At 34.3% G+C, this 19,963-nt stretch overlaps 1 protein-coding gene and 1 non-coding gene across 3 annotated transcripts in view; one reads left to right on the plus strand and one right to left on the minus strand.

The window, feature by feature from the left end:
• Positions 1–19,963, plus strand: part of Slc35a3 (solute carrier family 35 member A3) — a 42,196-nt gene that overhangs the window by 12,342 nt on the left and 9,891 nt on the right. The window contains exons 1-5 of one of the 2 annotated variants that reach the window (XM_076861671.1): positions 4,960–4,985; positions 6,484–6,688; positions 11,365–11,519; positions 11,599–11,721; positions 17,348–17,519. In XM_076861671.1, coding sequence (XP_076717786.1) covers positions 6,502–6,688; positions 11,365–11,519; positions 11,599–11,721; positions 17,348–17,519 — 637 coding nt within the window. In that variant the 5' untranslated portion in view covers positions 4,960–4,985; positions 6,484–6,501. Of the gene's footprint in view, positions 1–4,959; positions 4,986–6,483; positions 6,689–11,364; positions 11,520–11,598; positions 11,722–17,347; positions 17,520–19,963 lie in introns of those variants that run through there. The other variant, XM_076861672.1, reaches the window with a different exon arrangement.
• Positions 17,023–17,094, minus strand: Trnaa-ggc (transfer RNA alanine (anticodon GGC)). Its single transcript has one exon. It is a non-coding gene; the product is annotated as a tRNA-Ala (tRNA).

Below are 19,963 nucleotides of genomic sequence, written 5' to 3' on the forward strand. Positions count from 1 at the left end.
AATATTTAAAGCAACTCAGAATTGGGTGACTGAACTTTATAAAGCAAGGCTCTTTAGGAGCTACTTTAATTCCTTCTAGTATGTTTGAAAAACCTTTCTTCTCCTTGCCCCCCTCTCCTATTTTTTCATTGTTGGGGATGAAACCCAGGTTTTCACACATGCTAGGCAAGTGTTCTGCCACTTGGTTATGTTCCAGAAGCCCCCCACACACACACACACTTTTCAATTAAGACTGTTTAATAATTAGTGAGAATGTCTCTGACCTTGAAATAAGCTTACTAATTTTTTTTGTACAAAATGCAAAAGAACTTTCTAGTGAAGCCATTATCAAACTCAACAAATCCAAATGAATAGAGCTTAGTGAATGAAATTTTGTACATTTCCTCCCCATGTGTGAATTTTAAAATTACAAGGCTCAGCTTTATGAATAGCAAATTTATCCAACTTCAAAAGAAAAGTAGCAATTAGTAAGCAAGTGCAGGATCCATTAGGAAGGACCGGGAGTATAGCTTAGTGGTTTGAGCCCTTTCTTAGTTTGTGTGAGGCCCTGGGTTCCATCCTCAGCACCACGAAAAAGAAAAAGAAAAATATTTATTAGACTAAGATTTATTAGATTTATTAGACTAAAGATTTATTAGATTAAGCAAACCTAGAAATATTCTTGAGAGTAAGGAATGGACTTAGAAGTACTGGGAAGACTTTTGGGACTACTAGCAGTGTAAACCAAGTGCAGTGATGCATGCAGTACATGCCTGTAATCCCAGTGACTCCAGAGGCAGAGGCAGGAGGATCTCAACTTTGAGGCCAACCAGGCCAACTTAGCTAGACCCTGCCTCAAAAAAAAAAAAAAAAAAAAAAAAAAAAAACTGGGAATATAGCTCAGTGGAAGAAGGTTCTGGGTTCAGTCCTCAGTATGGTGGGCAGGGGGAAGGTACTAGCAGTATAATTGCTATATCAATTATATATCAGATCAGTCTAATTTGGGGTTAAGGGTGTAGTAGTGGTAGATCCTGCCCAGAACTTGCAGTTCCCTAAGTTGTAAATTATATAGTAGTTAATTCAAACAAACAAACAAAAAAAACTGAGGATCCAACCAAAGGCCTCATGCATTCTAGAAAAGAACTGTATCCCATCCTGTTGACTGGTGGGTGTTTTGTTTTGTTTTGCTTTGTTTGCTTATTTGTTTTGTTTTGTTGGTACCAGGGCTTGAACCCAGGGACACTTTAACTGTTTTTTAACAGCAAATCTTAAAAACATAAAATGGTTGGTCCCCCTCCCCGCTTTTGGTACTGCTGAGGATTAAATCCAGGGGCATTGTACCATTGAGCTACACCTTATACCTTCAGCCCTTTTTATTTTTTTATTTTGAGACATGGTCTTGCCAAATTGCCTAAGTTGGTCTTGAATTTGTAATCCTCCTGCCTCAGCCTCCCAAGTAGCTAGAATCATAGGTATGTGCCACTGTACCTAACAAAACAAGATTTTTGATAGTAGATCACATGAAGCTATGTATATGAAAGAATCTAATACTGTTTTTTCTTGATTATTGGTAAGTTTCTTGTAGGAAATTTTAATGAAACAAATAATATCTAACAAGCAAACAAATCTAAATATCCCCAAACAAACAAATTCTCTGGAAGCAAGAGGATTAAGAACATCTGGAAGAATAAAAGGGGAATTTGGGGTAAGGGAAAAAAATGTAAAAAGGACTAGAATTAAATCCTAAATGTGAAATTGTTTAAAATTTTCAGTTTTTGAAGTGTATGTAGTTTAGATATTCAAATTAAGAAATAATATTCATTTTATGAATCATAGAAATCTTTGTTTTGGCCAGTTTATATTAGTGATTTGTTATGTATTTGCTTAGTTTTACATATATTGTATTCCCAAACCAAATTATGTTATTTGTATAATCTTATAAATATGACTATTTTGATTATTTTCATTTTGAGTTTATTCTTCCCTTTCGTAGAATGGTAAGTTAAATTGTAATTTTTATACGGATTCTCATACAAATGATCACTTATTTGCATATGTTCTACTTTCAACTTGTTTAAAAAAATGCATTATAGCCTGAGCATGGCAGCACATGCCTGTAATCCCAGCTACTCAGGAGCCTGAGGAGGAAGGATCACAGGTTCAAAGCCAGCCTCTGCAATTCAGCAAGGCCCTAAGCAACTTAGTGCGACCCTTTCTCAAAAAGTAAAAAGGGATGGGGATGTGGCTCAGTGTTAAGCACTCTTGGGTTCAATTCCTGGTACCAAAACAAAACAAAACAAGTACATCATAAAAGATACTGTATTATGATTATGAATATTTATATTGATAATGTGTATGTTTGGAAATGAAAAACAAAATTTAGAAGTTATACTCTAGCTTAGAAACTAACCTCTAAAAATTTTATTTGCATAGGAGTTAGGGAATTGCTGTTAAAACCAGTACATAATATTATCTTGGTAGCATAGACTAAATAAAAGACTTCCTTGAACAGATTTGAAATCATTGTTTCCAGGAGAATTAGATGCCTTTGCCAAATATAGGTTGCTGGCAACTTACTCTCTTTCCATTCAGAGATAAAGGAACCAGGATGTCCCTAGAATTTTACAGTTGAGTGTAGTGTGAACCAGGGAAGCTAATATTTAACTATATAAGCTGATATTTCTAATCACTTAAACAAGTCTTCTAACTTCACTATTTACTATTTTCTTCCTTTTTAAAATGATGAGATTATATTAAATGATTTCTAAAGCATCTTCCACCTATAAACTGCTATAATTTTATTTCATATTAGATCCTTTGCTATTGCATGTTTACAAAAGTGAGATAAATGTTTGATGAATAAGTCTATGTATTCTTTCCTCTGAACTTTGTCTGTTGTGTAACAAAAAGGTATATTATATAATTTTTGTCTCTGAAATTAAAATCAATGCTTAATATATTTTCCAATAATTATGTATGTATATTTAATGGTGAACATATATATTTCACCATTAAAAATTTATCCTTATATTCATGGGTGTGACATTGTGATTGAGGCATATGTAGGAGCTGTCAAATTTAGTAGTTAGACTTTATTCCTTCGATAATAGGTTTCTCAGTAAAACAGAGATAATTAAGTGGTATAGAAGAAGGGGATGGTGAGCAAGGGAGAAGGGACAGGAGAAGGAAAGATGGTGGAATGAAACTGACCAAATTGTCCTTTGTATATATATATAATATGCCATAGTGAACTTTATCTTTGTTTTGGTTTTAGAGATTGAATCCAAGGGTGCTTAACCACTGATTCACATTCCCAGCACTATATATTTATTTGTTTATTTATTTATTTATTTATTTTGGTGCTAGGGATTGAACTCAGGGCACTCGATGGACCCCTGAGCCACATCCCCAGCCCTATTTTGTAGATCGACTCCTGAGCCATATCCTCAGCCCTATTTTGTATTTTATTTAGAGACAGGGTCTCACTGAGTTGCTTAGTACCTTGCTGTTGCTGAGGCTGCCTTTGAACCTACAATCCTCCTATCTCAGCCTCCCAAACCGCTGGGATTACAGGTGTGTGCCAGCTGGGATTACAGGTGTGTGCCACCACACCTGGCTTATTTTTTATTTTGAAAGAGGGTCTCACTAAGTTGCTTTAACCCCTAAGGGCTAAGGCTAGTCTTGAACTTGTGATCCTCCTGCCTCAACCTCCCAAGTCCCTGGGATTATAGTCATGCACTACTGCACCTGGTAAATTTTACCTTTATGTATATGTATAATGAATTAATTTTTAAAAACTATAAGTAAATACAACAAAGACCAGTACAGTAGAGGAAAGGGAACAGAGAGAGGGAGAAGGGGAGGGAAAAATGATGTACTAGGGACTAAATTGGAGCAAATTATATTCTAGGCATGTATAATTGTCAGAATTAAACCCAATATTATATATAACTATAATGCACTAATACAAAAAATTTTAGAATAGGTTTCTCTGTAATCATAAGTAGCCTAAAATAATATAGAAACTAAATGATAATTATTAAATCTGTTTGAGTATATCATATGCTATTACAATGACTAGTAGTTAGGGGGGAAATGATCATATATCTAGAGCCGTTAATGTGGCTTGATTCTGAGAACTATAAAGAGATATACTATAAACAAAGATTGTATTCAAAGAATTTGATGTGGAAGATGGAATCATGGAAAAAGATAGTTAGCTGAGGTGAAGAACAGAATAATACAATATGCTTGTCATTAATCCATGCAATCAGAAATAGAACCAAAGTTTAGAGGAAAGCATAGTGAGGAATGGTATTATTTAACGTACTCAATCTTTAGTTTTTTACTCTTTATCATTATTTTTTGACAGTATGGGGAATGAAACCCAGGAGCAGTATACCATTGAGCTTTATCTCCAGCCCTATTATTTTAATTTTGAGACAAGGTTTCGCTAAGTTGGCCAGGCTGACTTTGAACTTTAAGATCATCCTACATCAGCCTCCTAATATAGCTGGAATTTATAGGTGTCCATACCTGGTTCAATCTTTAATTATTAAAATCACCTTTATTGAGTTTCAATTTATACAGTCAAATGTACCCACTTAAATGTATAATTCAGTGAGTTCTGATAAATTTTTAAAAATATTTTTAGTTGTAAATGGACACAATACCTTTATTGTATTTATTTAAAATTTTTTGAAGTTGTAGATGGACAGAATGCCTTTATATTGTTGTTTGTTTTTTTTAATGTGGGGTGAGGGTTGAACTAGTGGCTCATGCATGGTAGGCAAACGCTTTGCCACTGAGCTATAGCTCCAGCCCTTATTTGTTTTTATGTGGTGCTGCAGATCAAACCCAGTGCCCAATGTGTGCCTATGAGCTATATCCCCAATTTCTGATAAATTGATAAGGTATATAACTACTATACAGAAAATTTCCATCACCAACAAAAATTTCTTGCTCTCCCTTTGCAGTCTACCATCAACTCCAGCCCTTGGCTGCAGGTAACCATATGTTTGTATGTATCACTTCATATAAGTTTTACCTTTTGTTTTCTGAAATTTTATAAAAATGAAGTTGTGTAGTATATACAGTTTCATTTGATTTTTTTTAGTATATGTTTGATATTTTTGATATTTTTTGATATTTATTTTTTTATTTTTTTATTTAAGTGTGTTGTATTTTCTCCTTATTGCTGAGTAGTTTATCTTTGTAGAACTATAGCACAGTAAGTTTAATAATTCATCAGCTGGTGGACACTTATTTAATTTCTGGTTATTATAAGCTTCTATCAACATTCATGTGCAAGTATTTGTGAGGACATATATTTTCAGATTTCTGCATTATTTTTCATCATCTTTATGATTCTAAAATTATTTCAAGATTGTTCATAATTGCTTCTTGCTGAATTTTTATGATAGCGTCTTTGAATTTTTTTTGGGGGGTACTGGTGATTGAACCTATGGCTTCATACATGCCAAGCCAGTGCTCTACCACCAACTACATCTACTCCTTCTTTTTTATTTTACACAGGGTAACTTTTTTTTGTTGTTGTTGAACTCGGGGGCATTCAACCATTGAGCCACATCCCCAATCCTATTTTGTATTTTATTTAGAGGGTCTCTCTGAGTTGCTTAGTGACTCACCATTGCTGAGGCTGGCTTTGAACTCAGGATCCTCCTCCCTCAGCTGTCTGAGTAGGTGGGATTACAGATGGGCATCACTGTGCCCAGCCTTCTTTGAAATTCTTTTCTGATAATTTCAACGTCTAGGCCACCTCTGCATTATTGTCTATTGATTATCTTTCCTCATTCAAGTTGAGGTTTTTCCTTGTTTTTGGAATGAGTATACTCATTTTGAATTGCATCTTGGCATTTTGAGTATTATGAGACTCTGGTTCCTACTTAAATCTGTATTAGTAGTAGGACACTGGGCACTGCCTCTTTGCTTATATTCAACTTGTTTATGGTAGAAATGGTTAATAGGGCTCTACTCCATAGTGTCTATGGTTGCAGATTCTTTGGTGGGTAGGGAAGGGAACTACCTCTGCTCCCATTGATCTGAGTGGTGATGGTCAACATAGCTCTGTGCCAGTTGAATGGGTTTTGTTGTGTTGTCGTAGGACTATGTTAGATCTGCTGTGTTAGTCTTTTGGTTAGAGGAACTGGGTTTTTCTTGTTACTACTTTGTTGTTATTGTTCTATTCCTATTAGTAATTCCAGGTTGTGAGTTATTGTGGCACCCAGAGTAGAAAATATAGATGGCAAAAAATCTCCAAGGAATTTGTTGCTGGGTTATTCCTGGAAATCTTATGTCTTCAGCCAATTTACTTTATTTTCTTCACCTTTCAGAGCCTTCTGGTAGTAGTACCTTTTTGTCTTTAGCTTAAGAAGGAAGAATAGTTGCTTACTTCATCTTGTCTGGAATCAGAAGTCTCATGTTGTATATTTGTTTCTGTATTTTGTAATTTTATTTACTTGCCCTGTCTATTTTGTTTTTCAGGCAAATGAAGATAAAACAATGTCTGCCAACCTAAAATACCTTTCCCTGGGAATTTTGGTCTTTCAGACTACCAGTTTGGTTCTAACCATGCGTTATTCTAGGACTTTAAAAGAGGAAGGACCTCGTTATCTATCTTCTACAGCAGTGGTTGTTGCTGAACTTTTGAAGATAATGGCCTGCCTTTTATTAGTCTACAAAGACAGTAGTAGGTATCTAGGTTTTTTGTTTTTATTTAGTGCAATTAATTTGATTTACGTATAGATGTAAACATATAGGTAACTACATATTTGAACTCTTGCATTGTCTGATTGTCCTAGTATTTAGTTGGGAATAAAGGCATTTTATCCTAATTTATATCATGATTCATGTCTTCTGATTAACACTATAAATATGAATCATCTTTTCTTACAATTATGGTATAATAATTTGGGAAAAGTAAATTCTATAATTCTGTAACTGTTAGAACTTATTACTAAAGATTTTTTATTTTATTTGCTGTATTGATTAGTTGGGCATGACTAACTTGATACAGTTTTCCCTTTGTTTATTTGTGGTGTTAGGAATTGAACCCAGGATCTCGTGCATGCTAGGCAAACACTTTACCACAGAGCTACATCCTCAGCCCTTGATACAGTTTTTTTTTTTAAGTATATTTTAAGTTGTAAATGGACACAATATCTTTATTTTATTTATTTTATTTTTGTGTGGTGCCAGAGATTGAACCCAGTGCCTCATGTGTGGTAGGCAAGCACTCTACCCCGAGCTACAACCCCAGCCCTTGATTCAGTTTTTTAAAAAAGTTTCATTGAGATATAATTCATGAACCATTCAGTTCACCCGTTTTTTGTTTGTTTTGTTTTGTTGTTGTTGTTTGCAGTACTAGGGATTGAATCCAGGGGTGGTCTAACACTGAGCTACATTCCCAACACTTCTTATTTTTATTTTTATTTTGTGACAGGGTATTGCTAAATTTCTCAGGTTGGCCTTGAACTTGTGCCTCAGTGGGATTACAGGCATGTTTTGTTTTGTTCTTTTTGGAGCTGGGGATTGAACCTGAGGTCTCAAGCATGCTAATATTCTGTATCACTGAGCTACACTCCAGCCCCAAGTCACCTTTTTTTGTGTGTGTACAGCATTGAGGATTGAACCCAGGGCTTGGTGCATGTATTCATCAATTTTAAATGTACCATTTGATGGTTTTTGAAGTATTTTGCTATCAATTGTAATAAATGTATGTAACTTAGAATTTGCCATTGTAATGATTTTTTAATGCACAAATCATTGGCATTAACCGCATTTACAGTATTGTACAAACATGGCCAATTTTCTGTTTCTGAAACAGAAACTCTGGAACTCTTGGGTAATAACTCCCCATTGGCCTTTTTTTTTTTTTCTTTTTTAGAGAGAGAGGGAAAGAGAGAGAGAGAGAATTTTTAATATTTAGTTATCAACGGACACAACATCTTTGTTTTTTTTTTTTTTGTATGTGGTGCTGAGGATCGAACCTGGGCCTCACGCATGCCAGGCGAGCGTGCTCCCGCTTGAGCCACATCCCCAGCCCCCTCATTGGCCTTTATCGCCATTCCCCAGTAATCTCTAATTTACTCTCTTTTTCTTTCTTTTTTTTTTTCAAGAGAGAATTTTAATATCTTTTTTTTTTTTTTTTTTTTTTTTTTAGTTTTCGGCGGACACAACATTTTTGTTTGTGTGTGGTGCTGAGGATTGAACCCGGGCCACACGCATACCAGGCGAGCATGCTACCGCTTGAGCCACATCCCCAACCCTACTCTCTCTTTTTCTTGATTCTGGGGATAGAACCCAGAGCCCCAATTATGCTAGGCAAGCACTCTATCACTGAGGTACATCCCAGCCCTCTAATTTACTTTCTGTCTGTATGAAATACCTAGTCCAGATATTTCATATAAGTTGAATCATAACATTTATAATGTTTTCAAGATTTATCCATGTTGTAACATGTATCAGAATTTTATTTATTTATTTAGTTAGTTAGTTAGTTAGTTGTAGATGGACAAATACCTTTATTTATTTTTATGTGGTACTGAAGATTGAACCCAGTGCCTCACATGTATGAGGCAAGTGCTCTACTGCCTAAATAAGAACTTTATTTCTTTTTATGGTTGAAAAATATTTCATTGTATAAATATATCATGTTTTATTTACTTATTCATATGTTGATGGACACTTGGGTTGTTTCCACCTTTTGGTTATAGTAAATAATGCTGGAATGAAAATGAGAAATGCTGCAGTAGATGTACAAATGTCTGGTTGAGTCCCTTCTTTTATTTCTTTTGAGTGCTTCTCAGCCATTTGTATATCTTTTTTTGAACTATATTTGACATGACTTGATAATAGAGTGAAAGCCAAGAAAAGGGAGGAGTCCAGTTTGGATAATGATTTTAGGTTTTAAAATTCCTGGGCACTAAAGATTGATATCTAAAAGATAGATTTGGAGGAAATGTAAGGCTTCTCTTTGGGCCATATTAAGTTTGAGACACATATAAAGCATTCAAATTGATATGTCAAATAGTAGAGGAGTATATGAATATGAAGCTCAGGGATTTTTCAGCTTATAGATTGTTTTAACTAAAAGTCAATTGTGGTAAAAAGGAAATTTTTTTTAAGTCAAGGATTGGCTAAGATAAGCTATTATATGTACTAGAAGAAAGAAGGGCCAAAGTCTGAACTTTGTTAGCATTCCCAATATGTAGAGGTCTAATTCAGAAGGCAGGAACAGTAAGAGAAGGACTGTAAAGGAGCCACCAGCAAGACATAAAAACATAATAGAAAGGCTGAGAAATTAGTGTTTTTGCTACTAAGGTCTAGGTGAATACAAGTATACACTACATTTAACATTGTAGAGCCAAAGAGATCTTTAGCATAAATGGTTACATTGTGGAGAGATGATAAAACCAAATTTCAGTGAACTAAAGCATGAATAAGCACACTGTGCACAAAAATAAATTCCAAGTGGACAAAATATTGACATTTAAAACAAAACTATTTTTTAAATATTTTTTAGTTGTCAATGGACTTTTATTTTATTTATTGATACATGGTGCTAAGAATCAAACCCAGTACCTCACACATGCTAGGCAAGCGCTCTGCCACTGAGCCACAACCCCAGCCCTTAAAAACAAAACTTTATGATCATGGTCTATGAATGATTTAAAACAAGATACAATACAAAAATAAGCCATAAAGGGAAAAAATAGATAATTTGGGGGTAGATACATTAAAATGAAAAATCCTGTATGTCAAACCAAGTAAGGAGGCTAATCATAGTTTGAGAAAATATATTTTTATTACATGTAACCACCAAAAATTAATAATCAGAATTACAAAGAACTCTGACAATTCAGTAAGAAAAGACAACAGCTCAGTAAAAAGGGGGTCAAAGGATATAAATAGGCAATTCACAAAAGATGAAACCTGACTGGCCAGTAAATACATAAAAGATGTCCAGGGCTGAGGGTATAGCTCAGTGGCAGAGTGTCTGCACAGCATGAGCAAGGCTCTGAGTTTGGTCCCTAGTGCTGGAAAAACAAACAAACAAACAAAAACCTGCTTAACCTCACTAGCAATCAGGGAAATTAAAACCAAGAGATATAATGTTATTGCCCTCAGGTTGACAAAAATAAAAAGTAACAATACCAGAAATTGGCAGGAATGTGGAGGACAGCCTCCCCTAAAGTACTTGTGAGAAAAGTATATGATAGCATCAATTTTTTAAATTTTTACATTCAGAACGTAAGCTGACATTTTAGATTTTTTCTGATAAAGGAAAAAATAGTTCAGTTACTTTTTATTTTTGTTAATTTTACTATTTTGGGTTGAGAAAAGGGCAGGTAACAGCAGTCTTTAAAATTCTTTCATTTCAAAAAATTTTCATATTAAAGTTTTCCTATTTTATATTAGAGAGAAAATCATTAAAATAAAGCATTAGAGTTCCTTAGAACTTCTCCTTTCTGGAGAGATTCATATGTCAAAGTTCTTTGGACTGTGTGTGTGCATGTGTGTGTGTGTGATTAATACTGTAGGTTAGTTAGCTCAAAGTCTGTTTCCAATTCCTTTCTCTGTTTTCTTTTTGTCTTTAATGTGTATAAAATAAAGGAAAATACGTGATTTCCCAGCTTCCTTATAGCTAGAGGTAGGTAATATGACATATTCCAGAAATGAGAGTAAGGTACCTACAAGGCTTTTGTTGTCTCTTCCTTCTTGTTGCATGAAACAAGAACCAGAGGTTCATTAGTCATTTGGTGAACCTGTTGGATATCATGCAGAGACAACTGAAAGTGAAAACTGTGAAAGTAAAAAGCCAATATATTTATATATTGAGAAGCCTGGTTCACTGAGCTGCTGTAGAAACATTAGATTTGGACTCATGCTATGTAAGTCAAATTGAGCTACTTTTATTTGGGTTTTCCATCCAAACCTATCCCTTTTCATGATTGAAGTTTTCATAATTATTAATTGCACAAATGGCTGATGATAAATGAAATGCACAAAATACAAATTTTTATAATGTTATATAGTAAAGCAAGGATAGTTGGTTAACATGTTAATACTTTGAGCCTTTAATTATCATAAATGTTTGTGTATGTGTGTGTGAATATATGAGCAAATTGGTTACATATCAGAAAGAATGTAAGAATAATGCTCTTTTTAATATGCTGCCTGTTAATAATTAACATTTGAAAAATTAGCATCATAAAAGTATATTTTAGACCTGAAAACATCCTAACATGTAGCTGAGTTTTGTTTTTTACAAATGAGGAAATTTAAGGTCTTGAGAGAATGAATGTACAACTTACTTAGAGTTACCTAAATATTGATTTTTCCCATTTCACTTGTTTATTCTAGAATGTAGTCTAAGAGCACTGAATCGAGTACTGCATGATGAAATTCTTAATAAACCTATGGAAACACTTAAACTTGCTATTCCATCAGGGATATATACTCTTCAGAATAATTTACTATATGTGGCACTATCAAATCTAGACGCAGCTACTTACCAGGTACTTGAAATTAATTTGAATTGTCCTTTTAAGTAAGAAACAAAAAAAGCATTAATAATATTGCTATTTTCTTTTTCAGGTCACATATCAGTTGAAAATTCTTACAACAGCATTATTTTCTGTGTCTATGCTCAGTAAAAAATTGGGTGTATACCAGTGGCTCTCCCTAGTAATTTTGATGACAGGAGTTGCTTTTGTACAGGTAACTATTCAAGATAAGTATAACTTTCATTTTTACCAGTCTTGAAACCTTATTTGCTTGGAGAGCATGGTTCTTTTATTTGTTGAGATAAATAAATGCTGACATATTTTTTGAGGGCTTCGTTCATGCAAAATGCTACATTGAGATCATCAGTGATTTAAAAAAAATAAAAATAAAATTACCTACTTAAAGAAATGAATAATCACAGCTCCTCAGGAGACTCCAAGTTCAAGGTCAACTTGGACAACTTAGTGAGACCATGTCTCAAAATACAATAAAAAGGACTGGTGATATAAGTCAGTGGCAGAGTACTTGCCTAACACATACGAGGCTCTGGGTTCAGTCCCCAGCACAAAAAAAAAGGAAAAAGAAGAAATGAATAATTTGGTTAGGGAAATAAGACACTATATAAAAACAGACCTGATTTTTACTGGATATGTAGAGTATTTGAGATTATTAGCTACCTCCTTAATGTCTCTCGGCTTCACTGATATTTTCTTTTCTGATTCTCATCTCTTTGTAATGATTCCTTATTCATTTCTTTCATGGTATTCTCTTCTTGATACTCACTTTAGATAATGGGGTGTTTATAGGCTTGTTTTATTCTCCTGGGTTATATCCTTATTTGTAGAGGTTTCATCTATTCTGCAAATTTTTTTTTTTGTGTGTGTGTGTGTGTGTGTCTGTGTGTTTTAACACTGATATGCTCGTGTCTCCTCAGTTTGTGTCATCAGCTCTGGTTATATAACATCTATAGTTTCAGATTTGTATACTGAAAGATCAATTGAGTATCTTCACTTGGTTGCTCAATAGACCACATAAACTCCGCATATCTAAAATTAAACTTTACCTGTTTCCTCACCAACCCTGCTTTTATTTTTATTTTTCCCAATCATTACTCAAGCTACGAACTGTCCTAAATTCTTTCTTCTGCCTGTACATCCAATCACCAAGACCTTATTAATTCTGCTTTCTAATTATTCTTGATTACATCCTTGTTTCCTTTTATCACTTGCCTAGTTTCATTCTTTCTCACATGGACTTTACCTACTACTTTTGTTGTTGTTCTTTTTTTTTTTTTTTAACTTCAGTCTAACCCATCTCTCTAAATCCAGCCTCTACTTAGTCACTACTATGATCTGCTTAAAAACAAGTCAAATTGTATCAATTTCTTGCCACCCAGAGGATTCCTATCACTTTCCCCAGAGTGTAATATGTTTATCTTGAATAAAGATCTTTAATAACTTATTTTAAATGGGTATTGTAAAAACTGTATCAAACCCATATTTTTATAGATTTTGCTTAATATAAGCTAAATAGTTATTGTTTTAAAAAGTGTTTAAAATATCAAGTAATTAATGATTCAAGTGGAAGATGGATGTGGCAGAAACTATGATGATAGGCAAATAACAGAAGTTTCAGGAACACTGACTTACAGGTTAATGTCCAGAATGATTAGCATGACAAAATAGACCTTCCCTATAACACCTTCCAGTCTAAGTTCATTTCTGCTGCTCCCCGTTTCAGACTTAACTTCTACAACTGCTGTGCTTTTTTGTGTTTCTGTGCATTGATCCATTCTCTATTGTGCAGCCAATGATTTCCCTCCTTTCTTTGCTTGGCTAACATTTGTTTTTTGCTGGGGATTGAACACATATTAGACAGGCACTGTACTACTGAGCTATATCCTCAGCACCTTCTGTTCATTTAAAAAGACTCAGTTGAGGTAATAACATCTACCAGAATACCTTCCTAACATACTAAACTTAGTTTTGTCTCTTTTTGTCTGCTGCATAGTACTTTGTACATATCTTTTTCCTAGTACTTCATATACACTTATGTACATGTGTCTTTACCAGTACAACTTAAGTTCCTAGAAAGCAGGAGTTGTGTTTCACTTTCCTTCCATTTCCAGAGCCTAGTTAGCAAAATTTAAATATAGTTTAAGATCAGGAAAAAACTGACATTTGTTTTTACATGATAAGTTTTCAAATGATTTTATACACTGTAAGTACATACTACTTCTGGGAAAACTTCAGAGATAAAGTTGGATTTAAGTTAGATTTTGAAAGATAATTGTTATAATGAAATACATATATTGTATATTTACATGCCAGGCACTTTACTTGATGCTTCCTCTATGTTATGTAATATCTGCTTAAGATAAATATTCTTTCCAAATTGAGGAAGAAGAGTTGAAGCTCCCAGGGGTTGTTAACTTGCTCAGAATCACCAAACCAGTAGTGGCAAGAACCAGTTTCAGTAGGTCTGAAGCACCAGAAAAGTCATTACAGAAAAAAAGATTTTTTTTTTTTAAAAAAAGTACAGAGAGATAGCTGTGGATAAGCGCAAGGTAGGTTAAGTAATGGCAATAAACTTACTTGCTTGGAACAAAGGGTTACAGAAGATGAGATTACAAATTGCAGATTGGTACCAAATTATATGTGGTCTTTAGTATCAGGCTAGGAGCTTAGATTTGCCCATTTTAGGCTATTAAGGCTTTGCTGGGGATTTGAAAGGGAAATCCTGTAGTCTGCAGGACACATTGGTGGAGAGAAAGTTTGAAGGAATGGAATTGGAATGTCCTATAGCAGAGATGGAAGAGGTATTATGAGGAGCCAAGTGTGGTGGTGCACACCTGTAATCCCAGTGACTCTGGAAGCTAAAACAGGAGGATTGCAAGTTCAAGGCTAGCCTCAGCAACTTAGTGAGGCCCCAAGCAACTTATTGAAACTTTGTCTCAAAAATAAAAAATAAAATAGGCTGGGACTGTAGCACAGTGATAAAGCACCCCTGGGTTAATTTCAGTTTAAAAAAAAAAAAGAAAAAATTTGTTGTGAGTAAGAATCTGTATGAATTTGAGACTAATAAATATCAGAGGAAATGGAGTCAAAGAGAGTAAAAGACAGGTTTGAATGGTGACATTTTTAATAGAAATAAAGTCTTTAAAATGTGTTTGTTTTGGAGAAAGAAAGTAAATTGAATTTTAGTCACATTGGCTTTAAAGAGATAACAAGCAACTGAAATCTTGAACCTGAGGTCAGAAGCTATGTCAGTGCTTCTCTGAATCAATTCTCCAGCTAGGGGAGGTGAGTATAAGCTGTGCTGTATAGCTGTTCTGTCAGTATGGTATCGATAAGCCCCACATGGCTATTTAAATTTAATACTTACAACAAAATAAAATTAGAATTTCAGTTCCTCCATCACACTCCCATATACCAAGTACTTAACAGCCACATGTGTATAGAGTTACCCTATTATACAGAAAAGAACATTTCCATTCTCACAGGAAGTCTATTGAGTAATGTAGATATAAAGATTGGGAAGAGAGGACCAAGAAAAAAAGCAGGCAATTTCAAGAGGAAAGGGATTAGTAATCGATATAGTCAGTGCTGCAGTGAAGGCAAGATGATGAACAGTTTTGTTATTACAAGTTATATAACATATTGAGAAGCCTCTAGTAGCCAAGAAAATAAACAGTGCTGGGGAAACTGAAAATTTATTTATGGTAGAATGAAATTTAACCCCTATCTCTCACCCTGCACAAAACTCAAAAGTGGATCTAGGATGTAGGCATTAGACCAGAAACCCCGTACCTATTGGAAGAAAATGTTGTCTCCATCATGTTGGCTTAAGAACCAGCTTCCTCAACAAGACTCTGAAAGTGCAAGAAGTGAGATCAAAAATCAATAAATGGGAAGATATCACACTAAAAAACTGCTTCACAGCAAAGGAAATGAGAATGTGAAAACAGCCTACAGAATGGGAGAAAATCTTTCCCACCTGCACCTCAGATTAATCTCCAGGATACACAAAGAACTCAAAAAACTTAACACCAAAAACAACAACAACAAAAAACCCAATCAATAAGTGGGCAAAGGAACTCAACAGATACTTCACAGAAGAAATAACCATCAGTCAACAAATATATGAAAAAATGTTCAGCACCTCTAGCAATTTGAGAAATGCAAATTAAAACTACGCTGAGATTCCATCTTACTCCAGTCAAAATGGCAATTAACAAGAATACAAGTAACAATAAATGTTGATGAAGATGTAGGGGAAAAGGTACACTTGTACATTGCTGGTGGGACTACAAATTGGTGCAACCACTCTGGAAAGCAGTATGGAGATTACTCACAAAACTTGGAATGGACCCACCATTTGATCTAATTATCCTACTCCTCAGTATATATCCAAAGTACTTAAAATCAGCATACTATAGTGACGCAGCCACATCAATGTTTTTAGAGCAGCTCAAATCACAATAGCTAAGTTATAGAACCAGCATAGAAGCCCTTAAACAGATGAATGGATAAAGATAATGTGGTAAACATACACAATGGAATATTAGCCATAAAGAAGAATGAAATTATGAATTTGCCAGTAAATGAAACTAAAGACTGAATGTTCTGTCTGATATGTGAATGCTAACACACAATAAGGCAGGAAGAATAGGAGGGAAGAATACAGTACATTGGATTAGACAAAGGGGAATGAAGGGAAGGTAGATGGGTGGAAATAGAAAGACAGTAGTAATGAATTGGACATAACTTTCCTATGTTCATACATGAATACGTGATCACTGAAACTCCACATCATGTACAACCACAAAAATGGATCCTAATTAGAATAAATTATTCTCTGTATATGTATAATATGTCAAAATACACTCTACTGTCATGTATATCTAAAAAGAACAAATTATCCCCATCCCTGCAAAAAAGTTAAGTTATAGAAGAATCAGAGGAGTGAAGAAATAGATGTAAGACAAAATTTAACAATAGTTACAAGGTGTCAAATGGTTAGGTTGGGGTCAGAAACATCCAAGCCATAGAGTACCATACCTGATTTATGACATTGGAGTTCCTGTGTTGAAACACATTTCCTTTCTAGTAAACCCAAGTTTTCCTTCATTTTCTGATGGCCCATATTCCCCTGACTGTGTTTGGGGTTCCCCTCCCAACAGCTTCCTGTTATTAAACTTGATTTAGTACATCTCTTTCCAGTTATCTATGCTTTTGCTGAGGCAACAGAGGGCATGTAGGAGACTTATACTTTCATCTACCTATATTTGTAAGGTAGTCTATAAAAAATTAAAGATTTTTAGAGGGGTAGAATACTAGGTATTGAGCCCAGTGCTCTACTACTGAGCTATATCCCAATCTTGTTTACCTTTTATTTGAGGCTGGGTCTTGCTAAGTTGCCTTGGTTGGCCTTGAACTTTCAATCCTCCTGCCTCAACTGAGTAGCTGATATTTCTGTGCACCACTGTGCCCAGGTTAATTTTTTTTTTTTAATAAGTGGTACTGGGGATTGAACCCAGGGCCTTGTGCATGCCAGGCAAGTGCTCTACCACTGAGCTACACTACTCCCCAGCATTAAAAAAAAAAAAAATTAAACTTTAACAGATTATCTTAAAGTAATAGGTTGGTCTCTGTAAAAGATGAAATATAAATACTTATTTTCCATTAGGGTATTATTTTGAAATTATAACTTGAAATAGTGATATATTGTTAATGTGGGGGGGGGGGAATCAAATGATTCTAAGAGTGGGCTCTTAATATGTACTTTATAAAGTATTAAAGTACTATAAGAATTAAACTTCAATTTTGTTTTTATTCAGTGGCCCTCAGATTCTCAAGAGATTGATTCTAAGGAACTTTCAGCTGGCTCTCAATTTGTAGGCCTCATGGCAGTTCTAACAGCATGTTTTTCAAGTGGCTTTGCTGGAGTTTATTTTGAGAAAATCTTAAAAGAAACAAAACAATCAGTATGGATAAGAAACATTCAGCTTGGTAAGTTTTAAGTCTTTTCTAATTTTTTTTTTTCCCTTTGCGGTGCTGGAGATTGAACCCAAGGCCTTGTGAATGTTAGCAAATACTCTATGACTAAGCCATACCTCCATCCTCTTTAGTATTTTAAAAAGTGATTATCTTGTTGGGTGTAATGGTACACATCTGTAATGCCAGTGGCTTGGGAGGCTGAGACAGGAGAATCATGAGTTCAAAGCCACGCTCAGCAACTGTGAGGCCCTAAACAACTCAGTGAGACCCTGTTTCTAGATAAAATACAAAATAGGGCTGGGGATGTGGCTCAGTGGTTCAACCCCTGGTACAAAAAAAAAAAAAAGTTATTATATTGTTATATTTACAAATTTCTGTACATCTTTTTAAATAAGTCTTGCATAAAATATGCTATTTATGCAAGTATCTGGCAATGTTTTTCCTTTTAGAAAAAAATGTATTTTAGGGGCTGGGGTTATGGATCAGTGGTAGAGCACTCGCCTCACACATGCAAGGCTCTGGGTTCAATCCTCAGCACCACATATAAATAAATAAATTAAATAAAGGTATTGTGTACAACTACAAAAGATGAATACTTTTTTAAAATCTTAAAAATTAAGGAAATGTATTTTAAAGCTGGGTGTGGTTGGCACCCACTCAAGAGGATGAGACAGGATTGCAAGTTTAAGGCTAGCATTAGCAAATTAGCAGAGGTTCTAAGCAATGTGGTGAGACCCTGTCTCAAAAAAAAAAAAAAATATTTAAATGAATGCCTTTTATTCAAGAATATGGAATTGTAGGTTTGTAACATAACATATAATCTATTCCTGTTCTTATCATTTGTAGCATTAGTAACTTTACCCTTAGTTTTCACTTCTTTCATATCAGGTGTTGCAAATAACTATTTTACTCCTGAAAAGGTGGATTAAGATACTTAAGTGGGGTTGAGGTTGTGGCTCAGTGGTAGAGTGCTCACCCAGCACATGCGAGGCCCTGGGTTTGATCCTCAGCATCACATAAAAATAAATAAATAAAATTAAGGTATTGTGTCTAACTACAACTAAAAAATAAATATTAAAAAAATACTTAAGTGGAGGAAGTTAGAAATGATGAACTTTTGGTTTCCTAAATATTAACATGCTTTTTAATTTCAAAGTGTTATGTTTTAGCTCTTAAATAATATAGTATTTTTCTAATGGAAGGTAAGTAGCTTAAAAGAAAAAGGCCCTATGGATTACCTTTGAGCAAATATTTAAACTATTTATAGTATTATTATGATTAAATCCTCATACAAGGATTCCAAAAATTAGTATTATTGGCTTATATTCATTTTGGATAGTGCTACTTAGAAAACTGCCATGTGAGAAGCAGCTGCTTTGCAAGTGAACACATTCTATTTTGAGTTTTTGTCCCTGAGAATTTGGGGCTTATTTTTGAAATCACTGTTTTTTTCTCCAGTCCACATCAATTTAATAGATATCCATTTTTCTCTTGATCAGCAGTCATATAGGCCTCTTCTGTTTCCTACACAGCAAATTGTTTATACTCCTAATGGCCCATATTGTAAGTCAAACTTCCCAAATTTGATTAATCATCCTTTCATCTGTTTTCCAATAATGTGGTAACAAAAAACTGAATCTTTATGTTATCAAATAGGATTTATTTATGTTTTTCTGCAAAATGTGTAGAAATGTATCATTTTTTCCCTTTCAGGGTAAATATTTTTAAAGCAAAATTTAATTAGCTTCTTTTTGTTCAGTTTGTTTAGAATATAGTTTCACAGACTTAAAAGCAGTAATCAGCTTAATTTACCATTTCAGAAAAAGTGTATCTGTAACAGAGTGCTTAAGAACACTTAGTTTTAAAGTCATACTACTCAAATCCTGATTTTATCACTTACTCTGTGACATTTCAGAAGTTATTTTAACATATCTGTGATTCACTTTCATCTATAAAATGTAGTAACTAATTGTTGGCTATGGTAGTACATGCCTTTAATTTCAACTACTTGGGAGGCTGAAGCAGAAAGATCTCAAGTGTGAAGCCAGCCTGGACAACTTAGACTGTCTCAAGATAAAAAAGACTAGCAGGCAGGAAACCCTGGGTTCAGTCCCCAGTACTGTAAAAAAGAAAAAAAAAGAAAAGAAAAGTGTACCTAACTACAGTACCCACTCATATACTGCTATGAATATTAAATGAGATAATACATGTGAAGTATTTAGGAAAAAGTGTCTTGCATATCCATGTAATAAGCACTAAAGTCATCTATTTATATAAATATGCAAATAGACAAGAAAAAACAAGATATTAAAGGTTTGTGTGAGTCGCCTAAAATTTTTTTAAATTGTAAGATAAAAATGGGAAATAAGTTAGAATTTATTTATGTTTCTATGGTGCTTCATAGATCTTGTATTTGTTTGATCAGATAGCACAATGCTTATGGAAAAAAATGGTGA

The sequence above is a fragment of the Callospermophilus lateralis genome, chromosome 7 (assembly GCF_048772815.1).
Source record: "Callospermophilus lateralis isolate mCalLat2 chromosome 7, mCalLat2.hap1, whole genome shotgun sequence".
Classification (NCBI taxonomy): Eukaryota; Metazoa; Chordata; class Mammalia; order Rodentia; family Sciuridae; genus Callospermophilus; species Callospermophilus lateralis.